Source organism: Capricornis sumatraensis, chromosome 10 (assembly GCF_032405125.1).
Source record: "Capricornis sumatraensis isolate serow.1 chromosome 10, serow.2, whole genome shotgun sequence".
Lineage (NCBI taxonomy): Eukaryota > Metazoa > Chordata > Mammalia > Artiodactyla > Bovidae > Capricornis > Capricornis sumatraensis.
In genome coordinates this window covers 52,246,676-52,274,139 of record NC_091078.1, presented here as the reverse complement: position 1 = coordinate 52,274,139, position 27,464 = coordinate 52,246,676, and the positions used below count along the sequence as shown (strand labels likewise).

The window sequence follows — 27,464 nt, the reverse complement described above, 5'->3', positions numbered from 1 at the left end:
TAATACTGATGGAATGTTGAGTTGACGCTGCATTTTTCACTTTGCTCAATGTACAACTCAGGGTATAAAAGCTCCCTCTGAAAAATAAAGTGATGGGCCTCGCTCACTGAAGCTTGGTCTCCCCATGTCATTCATTCATTTGCCAACGTCGTCCATCCTGAGGGTATCCCTGGACTCTGCTGAGGCTGGACCCTGGCAAAGGACAAACTTTTTTTTTTTTCCTCTACATTCCTTAGGATTATATAATAATGTATCCTGCTTGAGGACAGTTTCTGGAAAACACCTTCTGGCTAATGCTATTATCTTGAAATGTAAATTATGGGAGTGGGTCTAGTGAGGTCTTAACAACCTCCAAACATTCTTTTGATTCACTGTAATAAGTAATTAAAAAGTATATAACTCCACTGTAACACTAGCAAGGGGGCACTCTTTCTGCCCCTTCTGATGTCTATGTCAGACGCTTCCTCTAAACTCTATCACACAAAATCTCTGAGCGATCAAGCCTCACTTCTGGCCCTGGATTGAATTCTTCTCCTCTGGAGGCCAAGAATCCCGGCATCTTCTGTGGTTTAGCAACAACCTTTCACCCTCACATTTAATCCACTGAATGGATGGAAGGAGAAGGCCTCCATCCTATGCTTGTAATTCCATAAAAATATCAGCAAGCAATGGAAAGGAACAGCTACCGACAAATGGAAGCAGATGTGTTTTTGAGGAATGCATTAGAGATGAAGCCCTTCTTTTAAAATTTGCCTTTTTATTGTTGTCAAGGTAACACAATTTGGGGAGAGAAATAAGAGAGACTACCTAAACAAATAAAACTATCACATAAGCTGATTAAAAAAAAATAGGATCAGTAGCACAGGTTTGGGGGGATTCAATTTTTATTAAATCAAGCTTTTAAATCATATCCACCTACAGTCTGTAAACAAACATAGTACATGTGTAGGTAAAAGGCTCTTAGAGCTCATGGAAGAAACTGAAGATTCCTTGGTACAGTGGGATCTCACCACTCCCTAGGCTGATGCCATGGGGCCACATGATAGCTAAGACTTAAATAAAAAACCAGGAGGAGTTTAACTCAATTCCACCTGCTAGGATGGGTTTCAAGATAGATAATGTTCCACATTATAGTAGGCTGGATTATCGCAAGGCAACAGTGTAGTTTTTACATTCACAGATTTGGCTGAAACAGTATAAATTAAGCTTCTTTTCTAGATGTCTCCCTCCCCAATTACTGTAATTAGTAGTAAGAAAGGTGAATTAAAATAAATGATGGACCACAGGTGGTTATAAAAATAGATAACTCGTAGAGTAATAAATATCTAGTTAGCAAAGCATAAACTTATATAAAATTTACCTTTTTCTATATGTGCAGAATATCATCAGTATGTTCAAAAGGTACAGTCAGAAGACTTCAGAAGGGTGAGAAGGCATTTATAAAGAAAAAACACTCAAGTACAAAACCCAGAGTCAGAAGCTGAATGCAGATGAAGAATATACACGAGACAAAAATCTGAATCCTCACATCTGATGATGCTACTTGACAGACACCACAATTAGCTTACAGCCCTTTATGTATCTTAAAAAGTAACTTTGTTACTTATGTACAAATTTTTAAAAAGATTAATTATGAGACAAGCAAAAATTGATTAACAGTGGCACTAAAATCGATGAAACATAGCATTTTGTGTGCTTTCATATTCTTCTATGTCTATTTTAAAATTCCCACAAAAAAAATCTAGTTTATAGTCATTCTGGGTATAGAAGGGGAAAAAAAATCCCAAGCTGGAAAATAAAAAAGGTCAAAATCTCAAAGTGACTGAAAATCCAAGAAAATGTAAAAGACATTCATACATTTCCTTAACACTCACCCACTACCATGTAAGGTAACCGCAGTGCTATCTTGAAACCAATCACATTTACAAAGATACAGTAATTTCCATTCTAATTCTAGAATTAAAAGCACTTAGTCCACACAGTGTGCGTTTCAGCGAAGTTGACATCCACTTGGCTGTACCTGATAGTGTCGCCTTAAAGCTTCAGCAAAGACTGTGGCAGACCTGAGCTTTATATAAAGGTGCGGAATGAACAATACCACAGGTAGTCATTCATTCTCATTTCTTGCAGACAGTGAAGTATACTTGCACTGTCCTGTGGTTGCCTCAGCCTGGAATAGTGTTCCTTGGAAACTTTGGTAAGTTTCCTTGCCAAAAAAAAAAAAAAGGAAAAAAAATCTCCATAATCTGTCTGGGACTTGCTGGGTTAAATAAGCATGTTCCATGAACTCACAGTCTATCCCTTCAGGAGGGGTGTACAGACATGGCTTTTCCCAAACTCACTGGATCTTGCCAGGGAACATCAGGACCACTACTGGATCCTGGGACGCTGGTTTCCTGTGGAACGTGGTTTGAGAAATGCGAATCTAAACAATAAATTTTCTACAGTAGTGGTTCTCAGACAGTAGACAGCATCGAAACACATGGAAGGCATGTCAAGGCAGAGATACTAGACCTCACTTCAGAGGCTGGGGTGGGGGAGGGACCTGGGAACCTATGTTTCTAAGAGACTTCAAGTGGAGCAAATGGAGTGAGGTCCACACTGAGTGACATCCTTCTAGACAAGAACCCATGCAAGTCTCAACTGCAGAAAGCTGCCCATGCCCTCAAGAAAGCCTGGGGACAGCACTTGCCATGACCAGTCAGCGGGTGTTCAAGCCAGGCCAGTGACGACTGAGCCTCTGGATCTGGCGGCCTTGTCAGATGACCAGGCAGAGAGCCTGGACCTTAGAAGAGGAGTAACAGCTGCCCCCTCTCAGGGGGTCTGTGAGGCTTACGAGAAATGTGTGAACGCCAGTACAACCTGACAAAAGGCCTCACACGATGGTAGCTATCGAAGAGCACAGCAGGAACATCCCAGGTGAGTTCTCGGCTTTCTGCCACTGCTGTGCCTTTACCAAAGTACATTCTGGTAGTTAATGAAGAGAAAAGAGGCTGAAAGTGCAGAAAACTGCAATGAGTGGAACATATCAATGAGTGGACTACCTAATTAAAATACGTAATTACTTTTAAAAAAAGATCAACCTACAATTGAAGCAGTTAATTATGCTGGCTCTGAGATAGTGTTTAAGTTACAGTATGTTGAACCCCCTCACTCATCTACTCTGCCATGTTAATGCTTGTTACATTTTAACCTTAACCTTGAGAATGAGAAAAAGAAATCCTTTGGTGAAACTCAAAAAACTTTTAGCTGCGATAGTTCCAATCTTGTATGCTACCATGGTGGGAAAATTTCAGAAGTGATTTTTAAAAAGGGCCTTTAATTTTAGTTCATAGAAACACCAATAAAATGAGAAAGGGACACACACTCACATGGTCACATATGTGCGTCCAGATGTTGCCCAGTAACATCTTAGCCAATGAACTTCATCTTGCAATTCAAACGTGAACCTCGTAAAAATTCATACACATCCATGATGGGATGACAGTCAAGCATACATCTTTGTTGCCAAGTCCTGGTTTCCACCAATCTAAATGTCTGATACGAAAGGCAGGCTGTTTCCTGACAGGTTGCATGATCCACTCTATATATGCTCTGGATGGCTCTGGAGACAGGACAACATCTCTTGAACGGGCCGGCCTTCATAGCAGATCTGGTACACTGCAGTGAACAACGGGAACCTGGGTGGGGGAGGGAGGATGGGAAAAGACAAGTTAAACCTTCTGGTCTACCTCACAGAACCAACCAGTCTTTCTGTCCGGCCCAACAGACTGCAGACTAGCATGCTACTGTTGGAAAACAAAGCACCCTCCTTCACATCCCTTCCTTATGTGGTCTGCAGGGAGCCTCTGCACCGTGGCTCTAAGAACCTGGTACAACCTAAACCATCCTCTGGTTGCTTGGAGTGTGCTGTCTACAGACCGGTCCTGGGGGACTCTTTACAGGGACATCTGTGGTCACTGACATCAAGAGTTGTGGCTCAGGCTCTTGACCAAATCTGGAATGGACTCAGGTGTATGTCACTGTTTTAAAAGGTTGGAGAATAAATTTTACACTGTCGTGAGGTACTGCGCTCGCTTCTCTTAAACGAATCATCCAAGGACGAAGACGAGGCAGCCCACACAGCACCATGAATAATGGAGGCCTGGAACACTCCCACGAGAATCAACAAGGGGACTCATGATTAGTAGAACGCTGATCTCACGTGGGAGGTGGAATTTATTCTGCTGTTTCTTCTAAGATGCGAACACAGGTATAAATGACAGTTTGAAATGGATGAGGGAATGAAGGAGCGGGCTAATAATCCACTATAAGAAAAGGTAACATTATCCCAGGGTACTGCTAGCTCACTCAGTAAGTATTTACTTTTTTAATGCAGAAATCACTAAGGAAATAACTAAGTAATGTCAACAGGCTTTCAAACCCATACACACTGCCCAAAGTGAGCTTCAAAGAATCACAAGAATCTTACAAACCATTCTGAAAGTTATCTAGTTAAGCATTCTACAGTGATAACATGATTTAAGAACAGGAAACAGTGCTGATAGGTTACATGTCTTTATGACAGTCTGTCACTGTGGGTTTTTTAAGGTGCAGAATGTTCTGGCATTTTTCAGAGTCAGCTAGACTTAATAAAATCTTTGATTTCACAGCCTATTAACTTTGGGCAAGTTTCACAACCCCTCTGTCCCTTTGCTCATCTGCAGAATGGGACTGGACACTCAGGACTGTTGTATTAAGTGACTTAACGTGTGAGGTGGAAAATACGACACTTGATACATGATGTGTGTAATAAACAGCAGCTTGTAAATGCAGCCACATCACAGCCAAGGGTTCTAGACTATCCGAGAGGACAGGGCCCAAGCCTAGTTTTGTTCACCTCTGCATCAAAATGGCCTGGCCCAGTGCCGGCAAGAGGCAGGTGCTTAGTGCTTGTCGAATGGATTTTTGTGAATGGGAGTTAAGGCCAGGTGATTTTAACCCCTTCCTTTGTCCTTCCATGACTTAACTTTCCTGTTCCTATGGTGAGAACAATTTGCATGGTCCTCAAGCAGAGTGGCAGGTAATGAGTGCCACCCAAAATCATTCCCAACCCCCTTCTCTCCTTACTGAAATTGGAAATACCCTATCTCAGCCTTTCTTTCACACCAGAATTGGCCAAGTAAGCAAGTTCTAGCCAGCAAGACAGAATACATCTGGGAGGGTTTCTGGGGAAGATCTTTCTCTCCTTGAGAGGCACTAGACAAAAATATCTGCTAGACTGCCCTTGCTCCATGCTGCTGAGTACAGTTGTGAGTATGTGATGCCTGGAGCTGCTGCAGCCACCTTGAGGCTTTAAGGAATGGCCAACAGGATCACTAAGATTCTAATCCAGAGACACTGAGACAACACCAATAACATCTACCTCTGGAATCTGTTATGAGAGAAAAATAACCATATTGTTCAAGGTGTTTTAATTGGCTGTTGCTCGTGAAGCCAAAAGTACTCCCAATTTTCACAACTAGCATTTTCAAAATGTGTTCTGCAGATGAGATGATGACAAGTGATACAGGGTGGGGGGGTACATTTCTATTGACAAGTAACTTGTTTAACCTCACAACCACACTATAAGGTAGATAATATTATCCCTATTCTATATATGAGGAAACTGAGGCACAGTTTCTGACTTTTCTAGCTAACACTAAACCACTAGGCTATAACGCCCATCTAAATGCTCTTTTCTATCATTTAAAATGTCATGGGCTTTCCAGGCGGTCCAGGGGTTAGGAACCTACCTTGCAACGTAAGGGACACCAGTTCAATCCCTGGTCTGGAAGGATCCCACATGCTCTGGAGCACCTAAGCCTGTCACCACAACTCTAGAGCCAGCACTCAGAGCCCTTGAGTGACAACTACTGAGCCCAAGTGCTACAACGACTGACGCTCGTGGACCCAAAGCCTGTGCACAAGCCCGAGTACCCCGACGCAGAGCAGCCCGTGTGCAACAACCAGAGAAAGCCTGCATGCAGCCGCGAAGCCCCACCGCAGCTCAAAAGCAAAATCTGTTTTTTAAGAAAGGACTTATTTCAGGCCCACAGGACATCCAAAAATTAAGACTATAAAGCCAATTAGATCAGTTTGAGGAACTCTCTAAAGAAGGTTAAAAAGTGGGAGGAGGACATGGAAACCATTAACAGAGCGAAGACAGCCTACTGGATGGGAGAACATATTTTCAAATGCTATGACTAGCTCATACAACTCAACAGCAAGAAATAAACAACACGATTACAAAATGGGCAAAAGAACAGAATATTCTTCCAAAGAGGAAATCCAGATGGCCAACAGGCACAGGAAAAGATGTTCAACATCACTAATCATCAGAGAAATGCAAGTCAAAAGGAACATAACCTCACAGTTGTCAAAATGGCCATCATGAAAAAGAACACAAATAACAAATGTTGGCACGAATGTGGAGAAAAGGGAACCTTACTACACCGTTAGCGGGAATGTAAATTGGTGTAGCCACTGTGGAAAACAGTATGGCTGTTTCTCAAAACACTAAAAACAGAACTGCCTTATGTCCCAACAATCCCACTCCTGGGCATATATCTGAAAAAAACAAAAGCACTAATTTAAGTATGTGCACCCCAATATTCATAGCAGCATTATTTACAATTGCTAAAATATGGAAGCAACCTAAACAGCCATCAACAGATGAATGGATAAAGAAGATTTGGTACACAGAAACAATGGAATACTACTCGGCCATAAAAAAGAATATTAATGAATAAATATAACCAAAAAGATGCAGACTCACATATAGAGAAGAAATCAGTGGATACCAGTGGGGAGAGGGAAGCAGGGAGGGGCAAGAGAGAGGTAGAAGAATGGGGTGTACCAACTGTTATGAATTCAATAAGCTACATGGATATATTTTGCAACATGAGAAATTTAGCCAATATTTTATAGTAACTGTAAATGGAGTATAAACTTTAAAAGTTGTTAATCACTATATTGTATACTTGTAACATACAATCCTGCTGCTAAGCCGCTTCAGTCGTGTCTGACTCTGTGCGACCCCATAGACAGCAGCCCACCAGGCTCCCCTGTCCCTGGGATTCTCCAGGCAAGAACACTGGAGTGGGTTGCCATTTCCTTCTCCAATGCATGAAAGTGAAAAGTGAAAGTGAAGTTGCTCAGTCGTGTCCGACTCCTCGCGACCCCATGGACCGCAGCCTACCAGGCTTCTCTGTCCATGGGATTTTCCAGGCAAGAGTACTGGAGTGGGGTGCCATCACCTTCTCCGGTAACATACAATGTTGCACAGCAACTATACTTCCAAAAAATAAACAAGTTTAAAAAAAAGTGAAGGTCTTCCCTAGTAGTCCAGTGGTTAAGACCCCACACTCCCAATGCAGGGAGTCTGGGTTTGAACCCTGGTCAAGTAACTAGACCCCACATGCTGCAACTAAAGTTCCCTAAAGCTCCCACATGCTGCTGAGATCTGGCATAGCTAAACAACAAAAAAAAATTTAAATAACAAAAAGTGAAAGGAGGACCAAAGACAACGTTTCATTAAAAAATGGACATAAACCTATCAGTCAAGTATCCCACTAATGGAGAGTGAGGGCTTAGATGTTTCAGGCCTCGGCAAGGCAGAGATGCATGTGTGTTAGTCGCTCAGTCGTGTCTGACTCTGTGTGACCCCATGGGCCGTCAGGCTCCTCTGACCATGGAATTCTCCAGGCAAAAATACTGGACTGCGTTGCCATTTACTTCTTCAGGGGATCTTCCAGACCCAGGGATCGAACCTGGGTCTTCTGCATTGCAGGCAGATTCTTTACCATCTGAGACATCCTTAAGGCACAGAGATGTGTAGTATTATATATAAATGAGGCCCCAGCCCTTTACAGCCCTGTTACCAGCTGACTGTACCCCAGCCCCCTCAATCCACCCAATGCCCCAGCCCCTCAGAGTGACTGTATTCAGAGATGGTGCACTTAAGAGGAAATTAAGTGAACAGGGTTCATTAAGATGGGCCCTAAACCAATATGACTGGTATCATAAGGAGACTGGGACAGACCCCAGAAGACACGGGGGTAAGACGCCATCTACAGGTCGAGGAGAGACACTTCGGAGAGGTCAATCCTGCGGATAGATATCTGACTTCCGGCCTCCAGAACTGTGAGAAGAAATTTCTGTTGTGTGAGCCTCTCTGTCTGAGACATTTTGCCTCGGGAGCCCGAGCGGACAAATGCCCGATACTCGCACGTGGTTGTAAAGACAGGCACAAGGACGCTGAAGAAAGCACGTTTCACGACAGCATTAAAACCCAGACAGCTTTAGCATTTATCAAGGGGAGACTGGTTAATAAACAGAGGTTCTCCCACACTGTGGAATGTTCTGCAGACAGTAAATGAGACCTCTGGGTGCAGATGTTGAACAATCTTCCAAACATACCCTGAAGTGAAGAAAAGGGACAGAGCAGACTGTGGAGTCGGTCACTGTTACACCGATGAAAGCACTGTGTGGAAAGTTCAACGAACCCTGAGAAAGCGGCTTCTGTCTGTGGTGGGGATCAGGGCCCACTTTTCCGTGTGTGCCTTTTTGTATGACTGCAACGTTTTTTTCTCCCAGAAGCGTGGTACCCCCCCAGACTTGGAAAGTCAAAGTAAAATTGTAAGTTTAGCAGCAACACATTAGCAGCAATAGTGTCTAAACCAGGGATGTGGCAAACCATGGCCAGAAATACAAGTCTTGCCTGTGACCTGTTTTTGCCCCACCTGCAAGCTGAGAATGATTTTTACATGTTTAAAGGGCTATAAAAGGAAACAAAGACACACAGGCAGAGACCTGTGTGTGGTCTGCAAAGGTGAAATTTTGTTATGTGATTCTCTGCACAAAAAGTTGGCTGACTGCTGCTCTAAACAGTAATTTCAAAGTACAGGAAGTGATTTAATTCTACAGGGTATGGAAAAGGTTCTCTGAGGACACGCCCAGGCTGCCTCATGGGCCATGATGGTTGAGATGCTCATGAAAGGGGTATCCAGGCAGGTCAAACTGCCAGGGAAAGGCACACAGGAGTCTGAGAAAGAGGCGGTTGGGGTAAGGGAGGTCCACTTCCACTAAACAGGACTCACAGGACGTGCTGTTAGAAGCCAAGTTGGTAACTGGACTGAGATGCCAACCTAAGGCCGGGGAATTTCATTCTCAAAGAACAGGAGGTCTCTGAGTTAGAGGTAACCACGGGAGTCATCTGGTCTACCAGTTTGAGTCTGTAGATAAAAGGGCACAGAACAGCTAAACACATGACCTGCCAAGACCACACAGCTGGCGAGCCATAGGGCCACTGGCCTCCCTCTCAGCACTCTTTCTACAGCAGGGAAGGGAGGAGGAAGGGAAGGAAGACAGGGCGATGACGGCTGGAACGGCAGAGAAAGAAATGCGGGTGAGAGGTGGCGCCAAGTGAGGATGGCAGGACTTAAGCTCTGCCTGAACACTGAGGGACTCAACATTCAGCCTGGGAGAAGGGTAGGGACCCCAACCCAGCTGCGACCTCATTCAACACAGGCAGGACACGGTCCACGTCTCAGTTCAGTCGCTCAGTCGCATCTGACTCTGTGACCCCACGAACAGCAGCACGCCAGGCCTCCCTGTCCATCACCAACTTCTAATCAGTTAGAAGGTCCACTTCTAATCAGAAGGAAATGGGACATGACTACGGAGAGGCAGGCTTCTCCTGCTTGGTTACATCTGCTTTTACACAGGCAGGTACTGATCCCAGAATGCCTGTTCCAGCCTGTATCGTCCTGCAGTTAGAGGGCGCACACAGATTCACACCGGCCAACGTGTCAGTTCAGAATCCTATCAAAGGACTGGACCCTAGCCTCTCCCGTGTGCTGTCCTGGGATCCTACGGTTCGATCTTGGTTGCACACAGGTGGTACTTTTTCCTTTTAAAGCAGAGTATGGATGGGTACACCTGAAAGGCAAGGAGACCACAAGGTTCCTCATCGCACCTTAACACAGGGTGCCTCCGGTGCTAGAGTCCTAGGGGGACTCGCCCTTCCTTTTTTTCTGAATTGCTTGACATTTCATTAACAAGAGTGATCTTTTTATTAAAAGGACAGAGTAACCTTTATTTTAAATTTTTAATTAAAAATATATGACACGTTGCTTTAAGTCATGTTAAGTCATGCTTTAAGTCCGGCCAACTCTTTTGAGACTCTATGGGCTGTAGCTCACCAGGCTTCTCTGTCCATTCTTTTCTGGCAAGAATCCTGGAGTGGGTTGCCATTTCCTACTCCAGGGGATCTTTCCCACCCAGGGACTGAACTGGGTCTCCTGCTTGGCAGCCAGATTCTTTACCACTGAATGACCTGGAAAACCCATGTAACTCTTACCAAACACCCAACAGGGCAAGCCAGAATCTCAAACTCCTATTTTGTCTTGGGTTGGCCAAAATGTTAGCTTGGGATTTTCTACTGACGGACAAACCCAAGTGAACTTTTTGGCCAACCTGATATTGTGCCTAACAGCGCTCATTTCCCCTCCCTCATTTTGGACTTTGGGTAAATGCCTGTTTTCAGGGCAGGCAGACGTTTCCTGCCGTAGACCCTCACAACACACGAAGGACGGCACTGCTCTGCTAACTTTCTGTCCATGCCTGGCAAATGCCTGGGTCAAACGCGGACTGTGCTCATCAGCGAGAATGACAGCTGATCCTCTGGCTTCGCGGAAAATGGGGCACTTACTTGTCGAGCAGCCCCTTCTGTTTGAGGATTCGGTACACCTCGGCTGAAGTCTGAGGTCCTTGCAGCTTCTGTCCATTCAGCATCTCCTTCTCCAGTTCTTCGATGGTCTTAAAAACAATGGATGAACATAATCTCCTGTAACACCTAGAGCATCACTTAAGGAAAAATTTGGTGGTGCTGCATGGCACGTGGGATCTTAGTTCCCCAACCAGAGATCTACCCCATGCCTGCTGCAGTGGACGCTCCAGGCTTAACCACTGGAATGTCAGGCAAGTCCCTAAGGCATCACTTGTTTTAAAAGCAGGGTGAGGGGAGGGGAGCAGCAGGCCAAGGGAAGGTAATAACACACAAGGTAGAGGGCGTAGGCCTGAAGCGCATGTGCGTGAAGGCAGGGGGGGGTGGGCAGGACAAGCCCCGCACAGACAGCCTCTGCGCCCTGGACAGCGGCTCTTCCCCAGCCCGGGACGCCCCCCACCCCGGGTTACCTTGCCGGTCCTGGCGAAGGCCTCGGCCACCTTGCGGTTCCGGCCCCCGTAGCAGGTGGTGATGAGATCGGCCACGCCGCAGCTCTCCAAGAACGTGGCCGTGGACACCTGGCCTTTGCAGAAGATCCGGGCGAAGGCGATCATCTCCATGAGCCCCAGGCGGATGACGGCGGCTTTCGTGTTGTCACCGCAGAGGAGGCCGTCACAGAACCCGGCGCCTACGGCCACGATGTTCTGGGGAGGAGACAAGAAGCAGGGAGATGCCGTCATTCACATGCACACTGCGGGAAAGTGTGCGGGGAGGTGGGACGGGCAGAGGCAGGGATGCTGGCCAGCTTCCCCAGGTCCCACAGGACCCAGGGTTCTACTCTCGTACTGAGAGAGAAAGAAGGAGGGACCAGCTCCCGTTCATGGCGCAAACGGCCCAGAGCACTCTGGAACCTGGACTCAGAGGGAAGCATCCGCCAGAGAAAGGGAATGGCGCAGAGTCATCTCCAGTTAAACACTGTTTGTACAGACTTTTTTTTTTTTTAAATAAATCAAAGGCTTTATCCAACTATAACATTGAAAGAAAAGTAGTCAAGTCTTAAGTACAGAGCTTGATGAAGTTTCACAAATGACACACTCATGTAACCAGCACCCTGACCAAGGAACAGAAGGTAACCAGTGCCCCAGAAAGCCCCCGTCGGCCCCCCGACCCAGTCACCCCAGCACCAAAGGTTATCGCTCTCCTGACTTCTAATGGCACACATTTACCTTCCCTGTCCCAGCACTATGTGAGTAGAATCATACAGGATATAATCCTTTGTGTCTATCTTCTCTGTCTCAATTCCACATCACATTTGTGAGATTCAGCTGTATTTTAACACAGGACACATTTATTTCCATTGCCACATTGTATTCCACTGTGCAAAATCAATGCAATTCACCCCTTTGGGTAGTTGGCACTGGGGTAGTTTACAGTTTGGAGCCACTGCAAATAGCTCTGCTACGGCGCTAGGCACGTGGCCTCTGGTGACCCCAGGCGGGCATTTTTGTTGTGAGCATCCTTGGGGTAGAAGTACTGGGTAATGACAGGTGCATACGTGTAGATCAAGTTTCCGCCTTTTGTTTCATTTGACATTCCCTAAATTAGCATTCGGAGAAGGCGATGGGACCCCACTCCAGTACTCTTGCCTGGAAAATCCCATGGACGGAGGAGCCTGGTGGGCTGCAGTCCATGGGGTCGCTGAGTCGGGCACGACTGAGTGACTTCACTTTCACTTTTCACTTTCATGCACTGGAGAAGAAAATGGCAACCCACTCCAGTGTTCTTGCCTGGAGAATCCCAGGGACGAGGGAGCCTGGTGGGCTGCCATCTATGGGGTCGCACAGAGTCGGACACGATTGAAGCGACTTAGCAGCAGCAAACTAGCATTGGTGAAGTGCTGGCTTATTATGTGGCTCTCTGCTGGACACCAGGTAGCTCGGACACAGACCTGCCTCTTCAGAAGCTGATTGCTTAGTTTGGGGATCAGCAAATTAGGGCCAAATGACTGCTTTTGTAAGTCACATTGTACTGGAAACTCAGCACCCCTGTTCAGTAACGTACTGTCTGCGGTTGCCTTTGTGCTGTCAGTGGATTTGAATGGTTGTGCAGAGACTCATAAGGTCTGCAAGACCCACATCTTCTATGAGACTCTTCTGGAAAAAGTTAACCACTCCCGACTTAACAGGAAAATAAAATGTGTGCACAAGTCACCATGATGCTCAGCAGAAAGTGTTATTCCATAAGAGGTAATGAAGGCCAGGTGTCAGTTCAACTCACGTGTACTGAGCAGGGCTGTGGGAAGCCCCGCTGGGCCCTGGAGGGGCGGAGGCTGCCCTGGGGTGGGGGTGGGATGGGAAGCTGCATAGACATAGAGCTTGCTCTCAAGGAGTTGACAGTATCATTGGGAAAAGACATAGAAAAGCACATCAAGAGACAGAAGGATCGGAGTATGTGGAGAAGCTTCATGACAAAGCAGGGCAGCCTGCACAGAGGAGGTGGCATCTGAGCTGGGTCTCAGATCCTATGTAAAACCAGACAGTCACATACGGCAAGTAATGCCTGGCGTGGTAGTGGGGGACACTCTTCGGGACACCGGTCGAGCCCTGAGGTTTCTGGCCCTTTCTACGTTACCGGTTTCTTCTTCAAAAACGCTCAATGCAGGAAAAATCCAAGTATTCTGTCTGCATCTAACCACACAAGCATTTTCTTCCATAACGCCTGATGCCTGTATAGGGATTTGTGCCTTAAGAGATCTTAAAACATGAATCCAGTTAGCAACAAATGGGAAATAAGCTCAAAGAAACTAAGCCCATTCCTCCTCCGTTCACCTGTTTGGGCCCAGCCCTGGGTGTGCCCCAGCTTCTGGTCTCTGCCCAGTGTCCCCTCTGAAAGGTCCAGCTGTTCCATCTCAAGTTGGCGGCGCTGAGGAATGTTTCCCAGTTTGCTATCCGTCTCTCTCCAGTTCCTTCCCTCTGCCTCTCCTCTCACCTCTGCCCACAATGTTGCCGGATGCCAAGCGTGCCCGGCCAGGGTCAGCCTCCCCGCCCATGGCTGCACACGCAGAGGCGGCTTGGGGCTGGAAGTTGCCGCCCGGGAGCGGTTGTGACCCTCAGATGGCACTGCCCGTGGCACCCTTCCCGCCACGGCAGCCCGACGGAGGAGGCCAACGTGAGACGCGAGAACCACAGGCGCGACTTCCAGAGGGCCTCCGGTCCCCAGTCTGCTTGGCTGCTGCGTGACCCTGGGATACTCACTCCACCTCTCTGAGCCTTCCTGGCCTCGGTTGTTAAACTCGGGGCTTGGGAAAGAGCTCTCAAGGCCCTTCTGGGGGTGGCATTCCTCCAGGGAAGCTGGCTCAGTTGTGGCCCTGCCCTGGGACTGCAGACAGCAGGACAGCCCTGGGGCAGCAGAGAAACCTAAGGACGTGCAGGGGGGACTGACCGCAGAGGCCAGGAGGCCAGCTGTTGGGAGAGCCCACCGAATGGTTTTATGGAAGTTGCCATGGCAACGTGCCCAGGCCTAGGTTCCAAATGGTCAGACGGCTACAATGGCTCTCTGATGCCTCTTGGGCTGGGCCCCTGGTGTCCCCCCTTCCCTCATGACACAACCCATTCTGGGGGTCACTTGACAAACCAGCTCCAGCCAACGTGTATGGACTGGAGGGGAGGTAGCAGGGACTTCCTTCCAACAAGGGGTTCCTGTACTCAGAGGAGAGAAAGACTATTTACAAAGTGCCCACAGCGAGCCCACCAGGCCACCGCCCATGCGGTCTCATCTGAATTCTCACTGGCAACCCCAGAGGAGCCTGGTGGGCTGCAGTCCACAGGGTTCCAAAGAGTCAGACACAACTGAGTGACCAACACTACACTTTAGCTGGTTCACAGGGTCAACGGCTTGCCAAGAACATCCCTCTGGTGACTGACATAGTCGGGACATGCCCCCAGGGCCTGGCTCCACAAGCCCCCTGTTTCCCTGACTCTGTTCCTTCCACGGTGTGGCCACCGTGGCCTGGCCATTCCCACCAATCTTGGGGTCCAAGAGACCTTCCTGAGACACCCCTGCAACCAGATATCAAAGAGAACTGGCCCTGGGAATTCCTTGATGGTCCATCCAGTGGTTAGGACTTGGTGCTGTCACTGCTGGGACCTGGGTTCAATTCCTGGTTGAAGAACTAAGATCTTGCATGCTGTGTGGCAGGATTGGAAAAAAAAAAAGTATTAAAGAAAAAAAAAAAAAAGGACTGCCTCCCAGGCCTGCAGAGAGACTTGGGAGGTAAAAGGGGGAGGCCTGGGAGGACAAAAGATTTATGGGAAAGAATAGTAAAAATAACAACAGCTTTCCTTAATGAACTGTTTCTAAGTGCTTCCTATATTATTAACTCATTTAATCTTCACAACATTCCTACAAGGCAGGTTCTGTTACTATGTATAATGTGAGGCGAGGACCCTTGGGCACCTGGGGTAAAGTAGCTCACCCAAGGTCCCACAGTCAGGACCAGTCAGGAGCTGGGTTTCGAACCCTGACAGCCTGGCTCCGTCATCTCTCCTGGGAGCAGATCACACGAGGCTGCTCTAGCCAGCGAGTGGAACACACAGAGGGGCTGGGATAGCAAGATCTGAACTTTCTAACAGGAAGAGCTGACCCCAATCAACAGGAAATACTGAGGTGAAGGGGTGAGCTCTTGGTCACTGGAGGCATCCAAGGAGGAGCTGTATGGATGAGCCCTTAGCTGCCAAGCAGTGCTTCTGACCTTCTGTGTCACTCTGCTCAGAGAAAAGGCAGAGGAGAGTGCCCCCCCACCGTGGTCTGGGGGCACACAGGTAGGGACCACTTCCCAGTTTCCCCTGGACGTCTGACCTCCCCACCTCGGGGAGCAGCGGGCCACTGCAGAGTCAACCCCTCCCTCCTCAGGGGACTCAGGGCCAGCTTAATCACCTTACAATGGATCTTGAAATCTTCCCTCTCCACCACCACTTATCACTGTCCAAAGAAAAATAAACACACTGAGGTAGTCAGATCGTGTGTGAATAGCACCCAAGCACATGTCCTCTGAGATCGCTCAGCGGTGAAATTTATCATTATCCGCTGTACATTCAAATCTGCTTTAGACTATTCTGGAGCTAAAAATACCGTGATTTTCAGAAGACAGACGTGCTGAAGCCCTTGCTCATTTCCCGGGGGGTGGCAACACTCAGAGGCAGTCTTCCCGACGTGTTGTCTTTGCAATCCTGCATCACAGCGGGTCGAGGGGCTCACTGTCTTTCGTTCCCACCCAAACTGTAAAACTGGAGGAGCAGCCCATGCTACCTGCAGGCTATGCAAACACTCCCACCCCCTCGGAAGAACTGCCCCACTGAAACCCAAAGTCAGAATTTTCTGAGTCCATCTGACTCTCCCCAAGGCCACCTTCAAGTGCATCTAACCTAGAGGAAACCTGCAGAGCGGAGGCTAACCAACTGCAGGCAAGGTACCACCTGTGGTTTGTAGGTCAAGCCCTGAGTAAGGTCACCGGTCTGAGACGTCCAGGAGGTCCAAGGTCAAGTCCACACTCAGCCTCACAGGTTGGGCACCCTGACAAGATGTACATGTTTGATATCCGCTCGTCCAGCGGAGTGGCCACTAGACCTTGAGACTCACGAAAGACTCATGTGACTACTGAGTCTGAAATGGTGCTACTGTAACTCTGACACAGAATTTTGAATTTTTAAAAAAAGTTTTAATTTGCATGTAAATGAAAACAGCCACATAGGCTACTGGGTGCTAGCTGGAGCCCCGGCTAGAGACTCGGTACCAGACTGTGACCCACAGCACATTCATCACAGCCAAAGGCCTGGAGGAAACCCGCACACCCTACAGCTAGGGTGGTGAGCCTCAGCACCGACAGCCCTGCAGAGAACACCACGCACCTGTGGCAGACGTGATGGGTGTCTCTCCCAGAACACCCTCCTCTTCCAGAGCCTGAGTCCCTGATTTTCAGGCAAGTGTATTTTTCCCAGGCAGGTGGAAAAATTCCCAACCTCCCTTGCAGCAGGGAGTACGATTAAGTACTAACTGCCTATTAAGATGAAGCCAGGAATCCCCTGGCAGTCAGTGGTTATAAGACTCTGTCTTCCCTTGCAGGGGGTGTGGGTTCAATCCCTGGTCAGGGAGCTAAGACTCCACATGCCACAGGGTATGGCCAAAAAAATTAAAAATAAAGCCAAATGTTACACTGCAACTCCCCAGAATGCCTTAAAAGACAGCTGCCACATGCCCTTTGTCTTTCTTTTTTCATCCTGTTGCCTGGAAGACAGATGTGATGGCTGGAGCCCTGGTCACTATCTTAGAACATGAGGACAAGGGTCATCTCTCATGAGCTGGAGGAAGCCTGGGTCCCTGAGAATTTTGTGGAGTGGAGTTTTCATATGGAATTAGGATTTCTTCACAAGAAAGAAAGTTCTACCTTGTTCAGTCCCTATTATTTTGGGTCTCTGTTAATGAAACAATCTTGATAAACCATTTATTAAAAATAACAGGTTGAGCTAAATACTTATGATTTTTATACTTTTCTGTATGAAGAACATCTTAAAACTTACATTAAAAATACACCCCAAGGGAAAGAAGCCAGACACAGAGGAGTACGTACTGTGTATGTGTATTATAAAAATTCTGCAGTGAACAAAAGCAGATTGGTGGCTGCTGGTTTGGGAGGGAGGAGTAAAGTGTAAAGACACTGATGGAGTTGCTTGGGGTGATGGAAATGTTCTGTACTGGAGTGATGATGTTCAGGGTGTACATACCCAACTGTTAAAACCTACTGTATCATGTATTTAATCAACATAGTTTAATGTACATGGATTATGCTTAACTAAGTTCAATTCAGTCACTCAGTCGTGTCTGACTCTTTCCGACCCCATGGACTGCAGCGCGCCAGGCCTCCCTAAATAAAGGTGATATTTAAAAAAGAATACTCACTTACCAATTAAGAGATTAATGTAGCTAAGAGATGAAGGACATTCTGAAGGGTGTAAGATGCACTGGTACAAAATGATTTTGTATAATTCCTTTGACTGTTCCTTTTCTTTCAACATTGTAGGGAGCTGTTATCTTTCTTTCTCTTCCCGCCCCATCTCGCCCTTTTTTTTCTTTTTTGGTAACTCAAACGCCCTCACGTTTTTAGGCACGAAAAAAGTGTACTTAAAAATTTTTTTAGAATAGAGATGACTAAAGGTTGTTAATGTGAAAAAAGTAAAACATCCAAAAAAGAATGATTATATGTGTACAACTGACTCATTTTGCTGTTTAGCAGAAATAAACACAACACTATAAACCAACTATAGTTCAAAAAAATTTTTTTAAAGGTAAAACATAAACTACTTGAACAGTAAGATGCACTTTTTGTTTTAAAAGGGGGAACATGCACATACTTGTGCTTGCTAAAAAGACTGGAAGGACAGACAGCAAGCATTAACAGCGATTATCTCAGGATGCGGAGATCATCAGTCATTTTCACTTTCTTCTCTACAGAGAGGTATAATCAGGAAGAAAACAAAACTATTCATTATGTAATCAAGGAAAAACAGGCCCATGTGCCCTTGCTGGGCAGGCTCTAGCAAGAGAGGACTTCATTTCATTCAACCGCCTGGACACAAATGGGAAAAGTCAGGTCATCCAGAGTAACCAAAGAACCCTGGACGGATTCTTCAAACCTGCGTTCACATTCCAACTGGGCTAGTATTCGCTACATTTGAGTCATTCACTTTTTGGCACTCTGCCTCCTTATTGATCCGATGGGATGGCTAGCCTCAGTTACTGTCCAAGAACCTGCCTCTCAGTTTTTACAGCTCCCAGCTCTGATGCAGGCTGGCAGGAATGATGGTAACCACTCCTGGTTGAAAGGAAAGCCAGGGGCAGGATGATAAATGGTTCTCAATCCCCATTTACCTCTGCCCTCAACAAACCACTCTGTCATGGTAGCAGGAGGCTTCTTGCCAACACAACTGAAAAGCCGTGCCCAGTTCAGAAGCAGGGCCAGCACGTGGTTCCACCCGGAGAAGCTTCTCCAGGGCCCTCAATCTAGACTCTTTCTTCTCTCCCACCCTCTTCCCCTGCACCTTTGTTCTGAGGGTTTTCACAGCTTCTCCATCCACCACCCAAAATAACCCAGTCACTTCATGACAGTTTTGGAGCACATAGGCCGTGCTGAGCAGTGAGACCGCCCATTAGTTTAATGAAGGACTATTAAAAACGCATAAAAATCTCACCCAACAATAATAAAGAATGCAGCAAAGCCAGCATCTTCAATGTATAACAGGCTGCGTGCAACGTGAGAGTTCCCTGCCAGCATTCGGAAAGATGAACGTGGGCTGCCTGGGGGCCCAAGTCTCTTGTTGGCTTCAATTTTTAAAACCCTCATTGTATGCAGAAGTGACTACCCATACGCACGCGACATTAAGTGGTTTTAAATTATGACTAGAAGAAAAGACGTACAATTTGCAGACAGCATGAGAAGGTGCCCTGTGGACGGGTCTCCCTGCCTTCTTTCGATCTTTGCAATTTTCACCTGACAAAGTCAGGCGAATGTCAGATTAATTTCCTTCCCTCGGTGCTCAAATTCTTGAAAAGTAGCTTCTGCTACAGAAGAAATGACTCAAAAGTGACTCCAAGGGGTTATTCATTCACAGAGAAGCTCTGTATTTTTCCTTGTTTTTGAGATGGCAGCTAAGGCAGCTCTTCTTCCAAGAGGAGAATGTTCAGAAGTTACAGCCCATTGTCAGTTCAGAGAAGAACCCCAATCATAACTTCCAAGATTTTTTTCCATGTGGACCATTTTTAACATTTTTATTGCATTTGTTACAATATTGCTTCTGTTGCTTATTTTTTGTTTTTTGGCTGCAACCCACGCGGGATCTTAGCTCTCCGACCAGGGAACCAGCCTGTACCCCCTGCAGTAGGAGAAGTCTTAACCACTGGACCACTAGGAAATGGCCCTGACCACAACTTTTAAAGGCACAGGGTTACACGTCAGGAGCTCAAGTCCAAACGTGGAAATTTCCCTTGACTCTCTCAAGGCACTAGCCAACAGAAGCTGCCTCGTTAATCTGATCTTTCCCCTTTATAGGCCAAGATTAAGCTATTCTTGGAAAAACCTGCCAGTAGCAGAGTGCTTTTTCTTCTTTAAAAACAACAACCAAGCATACTGTCAAACCAACAGATCATCCAGAGCGACCAAGCTCCTCTTCCTGCTCAAGACAACACGCAGGGGAAATGTAGGAATTATGGAATACTTGGCTCCCAGGTAAGACTCTACAATCAGAGTATGTCCCTGGCTTTCCAAATGCTCATGCCGTCCACCTCCCAGAGAACAAACTAGCTCACTGCTCCCGGATTTACAAACAGAAGCCCACCATGACTGCGAGAGGAAATCTAACCACCTGGGAAAGGCTGGGGCCGAGCAGGAAGCGAGGGACAAGGCTGCCAATTCACTGTTCTCCCCAGAAGTAGGAGTGCAGAACACAGAGCTCATTCTTAGAATGGGGCGCAACGACGCCTGCAGGGGCCCTGCGCCTGCACTCGGGGCTACAGAAAGCCTTGCTGGTGCTTTTTCTGCCAAGAAGTGTCCGGCTCGTTTCCCAAGGGGAGGACTGTGACTCTGGGGCGCCTGTTTGCTGAGTCTTAGGGCTTTTCCCTAAGAGGCCTCTGTTCCCAGCCAGAGGCCCCCACCCAGCCCTGTGGGAAGCTGTACCCCTTTCAGAAAGGGAGGGGTGAGGCCGATTCCTGGCAGTTGAGACTTTCACCTGAATGTCGCACGTCTGAGCGTGGTGGTGAGCCTGACTCCTGGCTGCAGCTGACTGTAGTGGCGACATGGAGTCTTTAAACTGGGGAACGCACTGGGTGTTGAGGTTCGGCAGAGTGCAGTGGGCTGCACTGCACCCACCTTCCCCAGCAGCACCTTGGGCACAGCCTTGGCCAGCTGCCTCAGAAACCGTGGCCTCCCCGCTGGCCGCCAGCGCTTGGGGAACCCAAGGACGATGCAGGTCGACGCCACGTGCACGCAGAAACGACAGGGCTGCCTTACCTTCAGGGCACCACACAGTTCAACCGTGTCTGCGTCATCCACCACTGTAATTCGAAAATTTGGAGTCTGCAGGAGTTCTTTGAAGAGAAGGCCGTTCTCCATGATCTTGCTGCCTATTGAAAGGTTAGGAAAAAAAAAGGAAATTAATAATGGCCTCTCATCTTAACTTTCGCATCTAACACAGTTTAAAGTGAGTTTTGGACTTCCCTGTGGTCCTGTGTTAAGACTCCGTGCACTCAATGCAGGGGGCACAGCTCCATTCCTGGCTGGGGAACTAAGATCCCCCCATGCCCTGGGGTGTGACCCAAAATTTTAAAATAAGGTTTTTTTAAGCCAATAAAAAATCTTTTTAAAAAGACCTTTTTCTCATTACAAAGGTGACATACGTTCCTTATAGGAAATTTCATAAAGTCACAGGACTAGACATAGAAAATTAAAATATTCCACAATCCCACCACAGATAAAATCAACAATTTGGCATATATCTTTAAATTACCAAACTTGAAATATACATAGTTTTCCTCAATTGCGAACATAACATGGATTCCACAATCAGCTTTCTCCCATTTATGGCAGGAATAATTTTCAGTGATATCCTGCATTTTCCACATTATTTTGTTAATAAATGGCTGCTTTGTATTTTATTCCATACATGCATTATATTTTATCCAAGTGTCTTTCTATTGTTTGAGATCTAAAATTGTTGCAACTTTTTGCTACCATAAACACTTACAGGCTCCCTCCACAGGAAGTACCTCCCTTTCCAACAATGCGAGGCCTAACCTCAGACGTGCCTGGACTCAGCAGATGAGACAATTTCCCCACCCTTCGGGCTCAGTCACATGACTGGCTTTGGTGAAGGTTAAGTGTTAGCTGCTCAGTCGTGTAGATTCTTTGCGACCCATGGACTTAGCCTGCCAGGCTCCTCTGTCCATGGAATTCTCCAGGCAAGAATACTGGAGTGGGTAGTCATTCCCTTCTCCAGGGGATCTTCCTGACCCAGGGATAGAACCCGAGTCTTCTGCATTGTGGACGGATTCTTTACCACCTGAGCCAGTTACATGACTGGCTTGGCTAATGGGACCAGACCTGACACAGCAGAATTTGAAGCCCATTTGTGCAACAGCAGGGCCGGTTCCCATGTCCATCTGCCTTCACTGTGGGAACACACCCCAGCTGGCCTGCTGGACCCCATAAGAAGGTAAGACCGGAGCACAGCACTGCCTCCCAGGGGACCCACAGATGTGTCAGCTGTGCTTATTCTGGATGCCACTAAGAATTCAGGATTATTTGTTACTTAGCATCACTATGGCAACAGAGAACGGATACAACATCAACAAACATGTTCAGGGACTCAGTTGGTGGAGGATGGAAATGCATTCAAGGGCTCCTTATTTCTGCTCCCCACTGGGGCCATGCCTGGAATGATGTGGAGGATCAGTACTTTTCACATGTTACTTTTCTATTTATAGAGACTTTCAGTTCAAAACAAAACTAAAACTTAACACATAGAGCCTGATGTGAGATCTGCTCTGGTTGGTGGGTGTGGGGTGGCGCTCAGCTCCGGAAATCAGGGTGATAAAATTCGCCAGCTTGGTCCTGGCTCGTCATGCTCTCCACACAGAGCTGGCAGAAAGCTCCCCCGGGGACCATGGCACTTGGGCTCTTCTAGCCTTGAGTTTCCTGAGCCTGTTTCCCAAGCTTGTCTGCACATTACAATCACTGGGAGATCTTTAAAAACACCAAAGGTCAGCCACACCCCAGCATCCATTAAATCACAAGCTCTGGGGTCAAGCAGATATCACTAATTTTTGACGTTCTCCTAGTGACTTCAATGGGCAGACAAGTTTGAAAACCTCTGATGTGATCTCTAACCTCATGAGTAAAACACTATGGCACATTCAGCACTGTCATGAGGTTAAGTAAGAATGAGGTGTGGAAAATGCCTATTAGTTACAACAAGCATGCAAAGGTCTATATAATCACAACAGGATAGTGATATTTATGTGCCTATGATTGATTTGCCCCACTCACACACAGGAGGCCCCAAAGAGGTTTACTGAGTTGCCCTCGGTCATACAGCTAGTAAGAGGCAGAGCCCAAATCTAACCCAGATGCTCTGGATACAGGACCTAGATGACCTCTCTCTATGCTATGCTCCACTCAGGGGCAGGAAGAGAGGAGCAACAAACAGACATTACGGTTAGAGCCACAGGCTTCCACTGCAGGAAAAAACAGCAGGATGTTCAACAAAATTACACTCGGAAGCAATATAATATCAAAATGACCAGGGGAGGCCTTCCCCAGTGGTCCAGTGGTTAAAATTCCACCTTTCCAATCAACAGGGTGTGGGTTTGATCCCTGGTCGGGGAACTAAGATCCTGCATGCCAAAAAATAAAACAAACAAAGTTCAGAGACGAGAGAGGATGGAAAACAGATGAATAAGGCTACCCAGCAGTTAATCATTGCTAAAGATGGGCAGTGTGGGGTCCTAATACAGTTCTCTCTACTTTTGTTTGGTTTAAGGACATTTGCCATCATAAAATGTTTAAGATAGCTACATGGGATACTTAGAAACATTTTCTATTCTACAGGCCATTGCTATGATGTCATTTAGCTGAATGCTCGTTCATCCAAATACTAGAACCCCCTCTGTTTGCGCAAACTGTCCTCTTCCTTTGATAAACAGCCCTCCAGACCAGCAGCACCGACTCATCACCTGGGCTGGGTAAGCCAGCCCCAGGGCCCCACTATGATGCAGTCACTGTCTTTCTCTTCCGTCCTGCACCGTGGGCCCTGCCAGGTGCCTGCAACCCGAAGGGGGCTCATGAGCAGCACAGACAGGCCCCCACTCCCTCCACTAAGCTACTTGGATTGAGCCAGCAGCAGCTCCGAGTAACTGGACATGTGGAGGGGAGACGAGCGTTCTCCATCTGCCACTGACACAAGGTGGCGTCTGCTGGTGCCTCTGTGCTGCAAATTACGCACGGGGTTCATGAGAGAGGTGAGCTTGATTTAAAGGAGTCTTACATTCTCTCCAACGCACCTTTCGTTTATTTTATTCTCTTCCATTATGGTCTATTACAGGATATTGACTCTAGTTCCCTGCGCTACATAGTAGGACCTTATTGTTTACCAGTTTTATATAATAGTGTGCATATGCTGACCCCAACCTCCCAGTGTATCCCTTCCGCACCCCTCTTTTCCCTTTGGTAACCATTGTTTTCTATGTCCGTGAGTCTGTTTTCATTTTATAAATAACTTCACTTGTGTCATATTTTAGACTCTACATGTAAGTGATATCAAATGATATTTCTCTTTCTCTGTCCGACTTCACTTGGTATGAACCTCTCGGTCCAATCACGTTGCTGAAAATGGCATCAAATGTTTACCCTTTAAAATTTTTAATCTTCTAAGTCATGGGTAAGAAAACATTGATCATATTATCATTACCAGTCTGAGGCAGTGATGAGGCAAGAAGGGACCCAGGACATGTGATCCAGAACAGGGAATGCCCATCAGCCGTGTGGAAGGGCTTGTCAAACTCACTATGAACCAAGAGACAGGAAAATCCCCCTTCTCTTCCACACCAAATTTTGGAGATAATCAGCCTATTTAATAAGACTCCTTCACATCCCACGTCTCAATCCATAATTCTCTGCTGTTTGTGTACTAAGAAGCTCCTTCCACAAAGAAGGGGCTTATGTATCCTTGACATTCAGCACCACAACTGATACAGAACAGACTGTGAACAGTATTTGCAGGCTGAGCAGACATCTCAAACTCCGTGCAGTCATTTCCACAAAGGGGGCTCCCACCACCAGGGGGCACCAGGGCTCACAGTGCCTGTTTGACCCATGTCCCCAGGTTACCTTCATGGCCCGGGATCCAGCCCAGGATCCTGAACTGCACTTAGTGGCCAGGTCCCTCTAGATTTCTCTTTTAGACTTGCAATGTCTCCTACGACACTGACATTTTTCAAGAGTGTGGGCCAGTTGTGGGACTTCCCTGGCGGTCAGCTGGTTAAGACTCTGGGCTTCCAAATGCAGGGGGCGAGGGTTTGACCCTTGGCTGGGAAACTAAGATCTCATATGTCACAAGGTGCTGCCCCCCAAAAAAACACTGTGGGCGGTTGTTTTGTACCGTGTCCCTTCCTTTGGCCTTGTCTAATACTTCCTGTTGGTTAAATTCAGGTTACATAAGAAAATTTAGAAAATATCACTTTCCTGTTCTATCTCACTTTGAGTATTTTATATAATTTAATTCAGATCACTCTTGCCAGTCATGGTCCAACCCACAAAAGGCAGCAGAAGCAATGTGTAAACAGAAGCCAGAGAAACAGATGTGACTTCTGTGCGTTTGTCTGTCTTTACAAAGTAAAAAAGCCTGATGCACCCAAATGGGAGCTTTCCTATAACAAGGCTAAGGGGCAGGCAGAAATCCTAGCCAAAATCTATCAGTTTAAATTTGGAGATGAAGTCTGTCTCAACCCTACAGAATGACTGGGGTTAATTGGCCAATCCCAACCAAATAACTAGCAAATTGATTACTAGCAAATAGGATTCAGCTGGAAAAAGTAGCTAATAATTATTTTTGAAAAATTAAAGTGATTACATAACAGTTTCACAAGCTACATTAAAATCATAGATGAATAAAAGAACTAAAAGAATAGAATAAAGAAAAGAATAAAACCTAGTACAGCCTAGCATACATATGCAATTTTCTTTTTTTAATGGAAGGATACTTAGGAACTACCGACAGTGATTTCCTTTGAGAAGAGGGAGTAGGTCTTAATTCTAATTCCATACCTTCTTGTACTGTTTGAAGTTTCTTTAGTGCTTAGCTGCTTCAGTAGTGTCCAACTCTTTTGTGACCCTGTAGACTGTAACCCACCAAGCACCTCTGTCCATGGGATTCTCCAGGCAAGAATATTGGAGAGGGTTGCCGTGCCCTCCTCCAGGAGATGTGCCTGACCCAGGGCTGGAATCCAGGTCTCCTGAGTCTCCTGCATTGGCAGGCGGGTAATTCACCACTAGCACCACCTCGGAAGCCCCTGAATTTTCTTAGCTGTGCTTATTGCTTTTATAAAGATCAACCTGGGTAATGCTATTATGGGTCATTTTGTTTCCTTCCTTTTACCATTTGTGACACCTCTGCTCTCCAAAATTATTATTACACACACACACACACACACACACACACACACACACACACCCCTAAGTGCCCAGATATATGGGATTGTCAATGAAATGCTATGCAGCTATAAAGATATATGCTGATTGAAGTAAATGAAGCAACTGCAACCACAGTTCAGCACAAGTAGAAAAAAATAACGAAAATTAAATGAAACTTGAAATGGTTTTTCTAATTCAGAGAAAGACAAATATCATATGACATCATTTATATGTGGAATCTAAAAAAAGAATACAAACAAACATTTACAAACAGAAGCAGAGTCACAGATATAGAAAACAAAGCAATGGTGTATGGGGGGGGATAAATTAGGTAATTGAGTAGGGCCTAGACACACTGTTACATATGTAATAGGTAACTGACAAGAACCTATTATATAGCATAAGGAACGCTACTCTGTACTCTGTAATGACCTGTATGGGAAAAGAATCTAAAGAAGAGTGGATATAAATAAGTGATTTACTCTGCTAAACAGTAGAAATGAACACAACACTGTAAATCAATTATACTCTAATAAAAATTAAAAATCAATGTGCTGTGCTAAGTTGCCTCAGTCGTGTCCGATTCTTTGTGACCCTATGGACTATAGCCGGCCAGGCTGCCCTGTCCATGGAATTCTCCAGGCAAGAATTCTGGAGTGGGTTGCCATGCCCTCCTCCAGGGGATCTTCCCAACCCAAGGACTGAACCCATGTCTCTTACACCTCCTGCACTGGCAGGTAGGTTCTTTACTAGTGCCACCTGGGAAGCCCCTAAAATAATTAAGTTTTAAGAAATGGCTTTCTTTTGATTATCTCTGTGTCCCATGGTAATCAGGTAATGTCTGTACAATTACAAATAAAAGAGAAAAATAAAAAAAAATTAAAAATGTCCTAACTTACATGCAGGCATAAAAACATTTTCCCATCCATCCCATCTTACTCAAGAGAGCCTGATCTCTCCTAGAGTTTCCTTTCATGAAGCTGCCAAGGAGAAATGACTCCCATCACCAGTGTATTTGATAAGAGTGGAAGTTAAGTCCTGGAGTGGTAGATAAACTTAAATACACCCTGCAAAGCATTCTATGACCCCTATAACATGGTATGTGGGCACTTAGGAATTCTGAAGCCCTTTTTAAAAGAAATAGACATGTTCACAACACTGATGTGTAAGAATAGAAAGGGCTTTCTGTTTCAGGAACCAGGAGACCCAAGTTCATGTCTGGGTTCTATATTAGCTGTGTGATCTTGGGGCAGGGAGCTTACTCTCTGAGCCTTGGCTTATTCCTTTGGAAAGCGGGGATCACTCCCATCAATTTCTAGATCTCCGAGGCATCCAATGAGGCTCCAGATACTGGCATTTATGAGTAAAGAAAAGCTACGTCTCCCTTGGACTGCATCAGACCAGTCAATCGTAAAGGAAATCAACCCTGAATATTCATTGGAAGGACTGATGCTGAAGCTCCAAAACGTTGGCTACCTGATGCAA

The 27,464-nt window shown here is 46.3% G+C and overlaps 1 protein-coding gene across 1 annotated transcript in view; it reads right to left on the bottom strand.

Moving 5' to 3' along the window:
• Positions 1-866: 866 nt before the first annotated feature.
• The window catches only part of GPD1L (glycerol-3-phosphate dehydrogenase 1 like), a 57,347-nt gene continuing 30,749 nt past the window's right edge, over positions 867-27,464 (bottom strand). Inside the window, exons 5-8 of the mRNA XM_068982159.1 lie at positions 20,805-20,917; positions 11,218-11,451; positions 10,733-10,839; positions 867-3,680 (exon numbers count right to left, since the gene is read on the bottom strand). Coding sequence (XP_068838260.1) covers positions 3,584-3,680; positions 10,733-10,839; positions 11,218-11,451; positions 20,805-20,917 — 551 coding nt within the window. The 3' untranslated portion in view covers positions 867-3,583. The remainder of the gene's footprint in view (positions 3,681-10,732; positions 10,840-11,217; positions 11,452-20,804; positions 20,918-27,464) is intronic.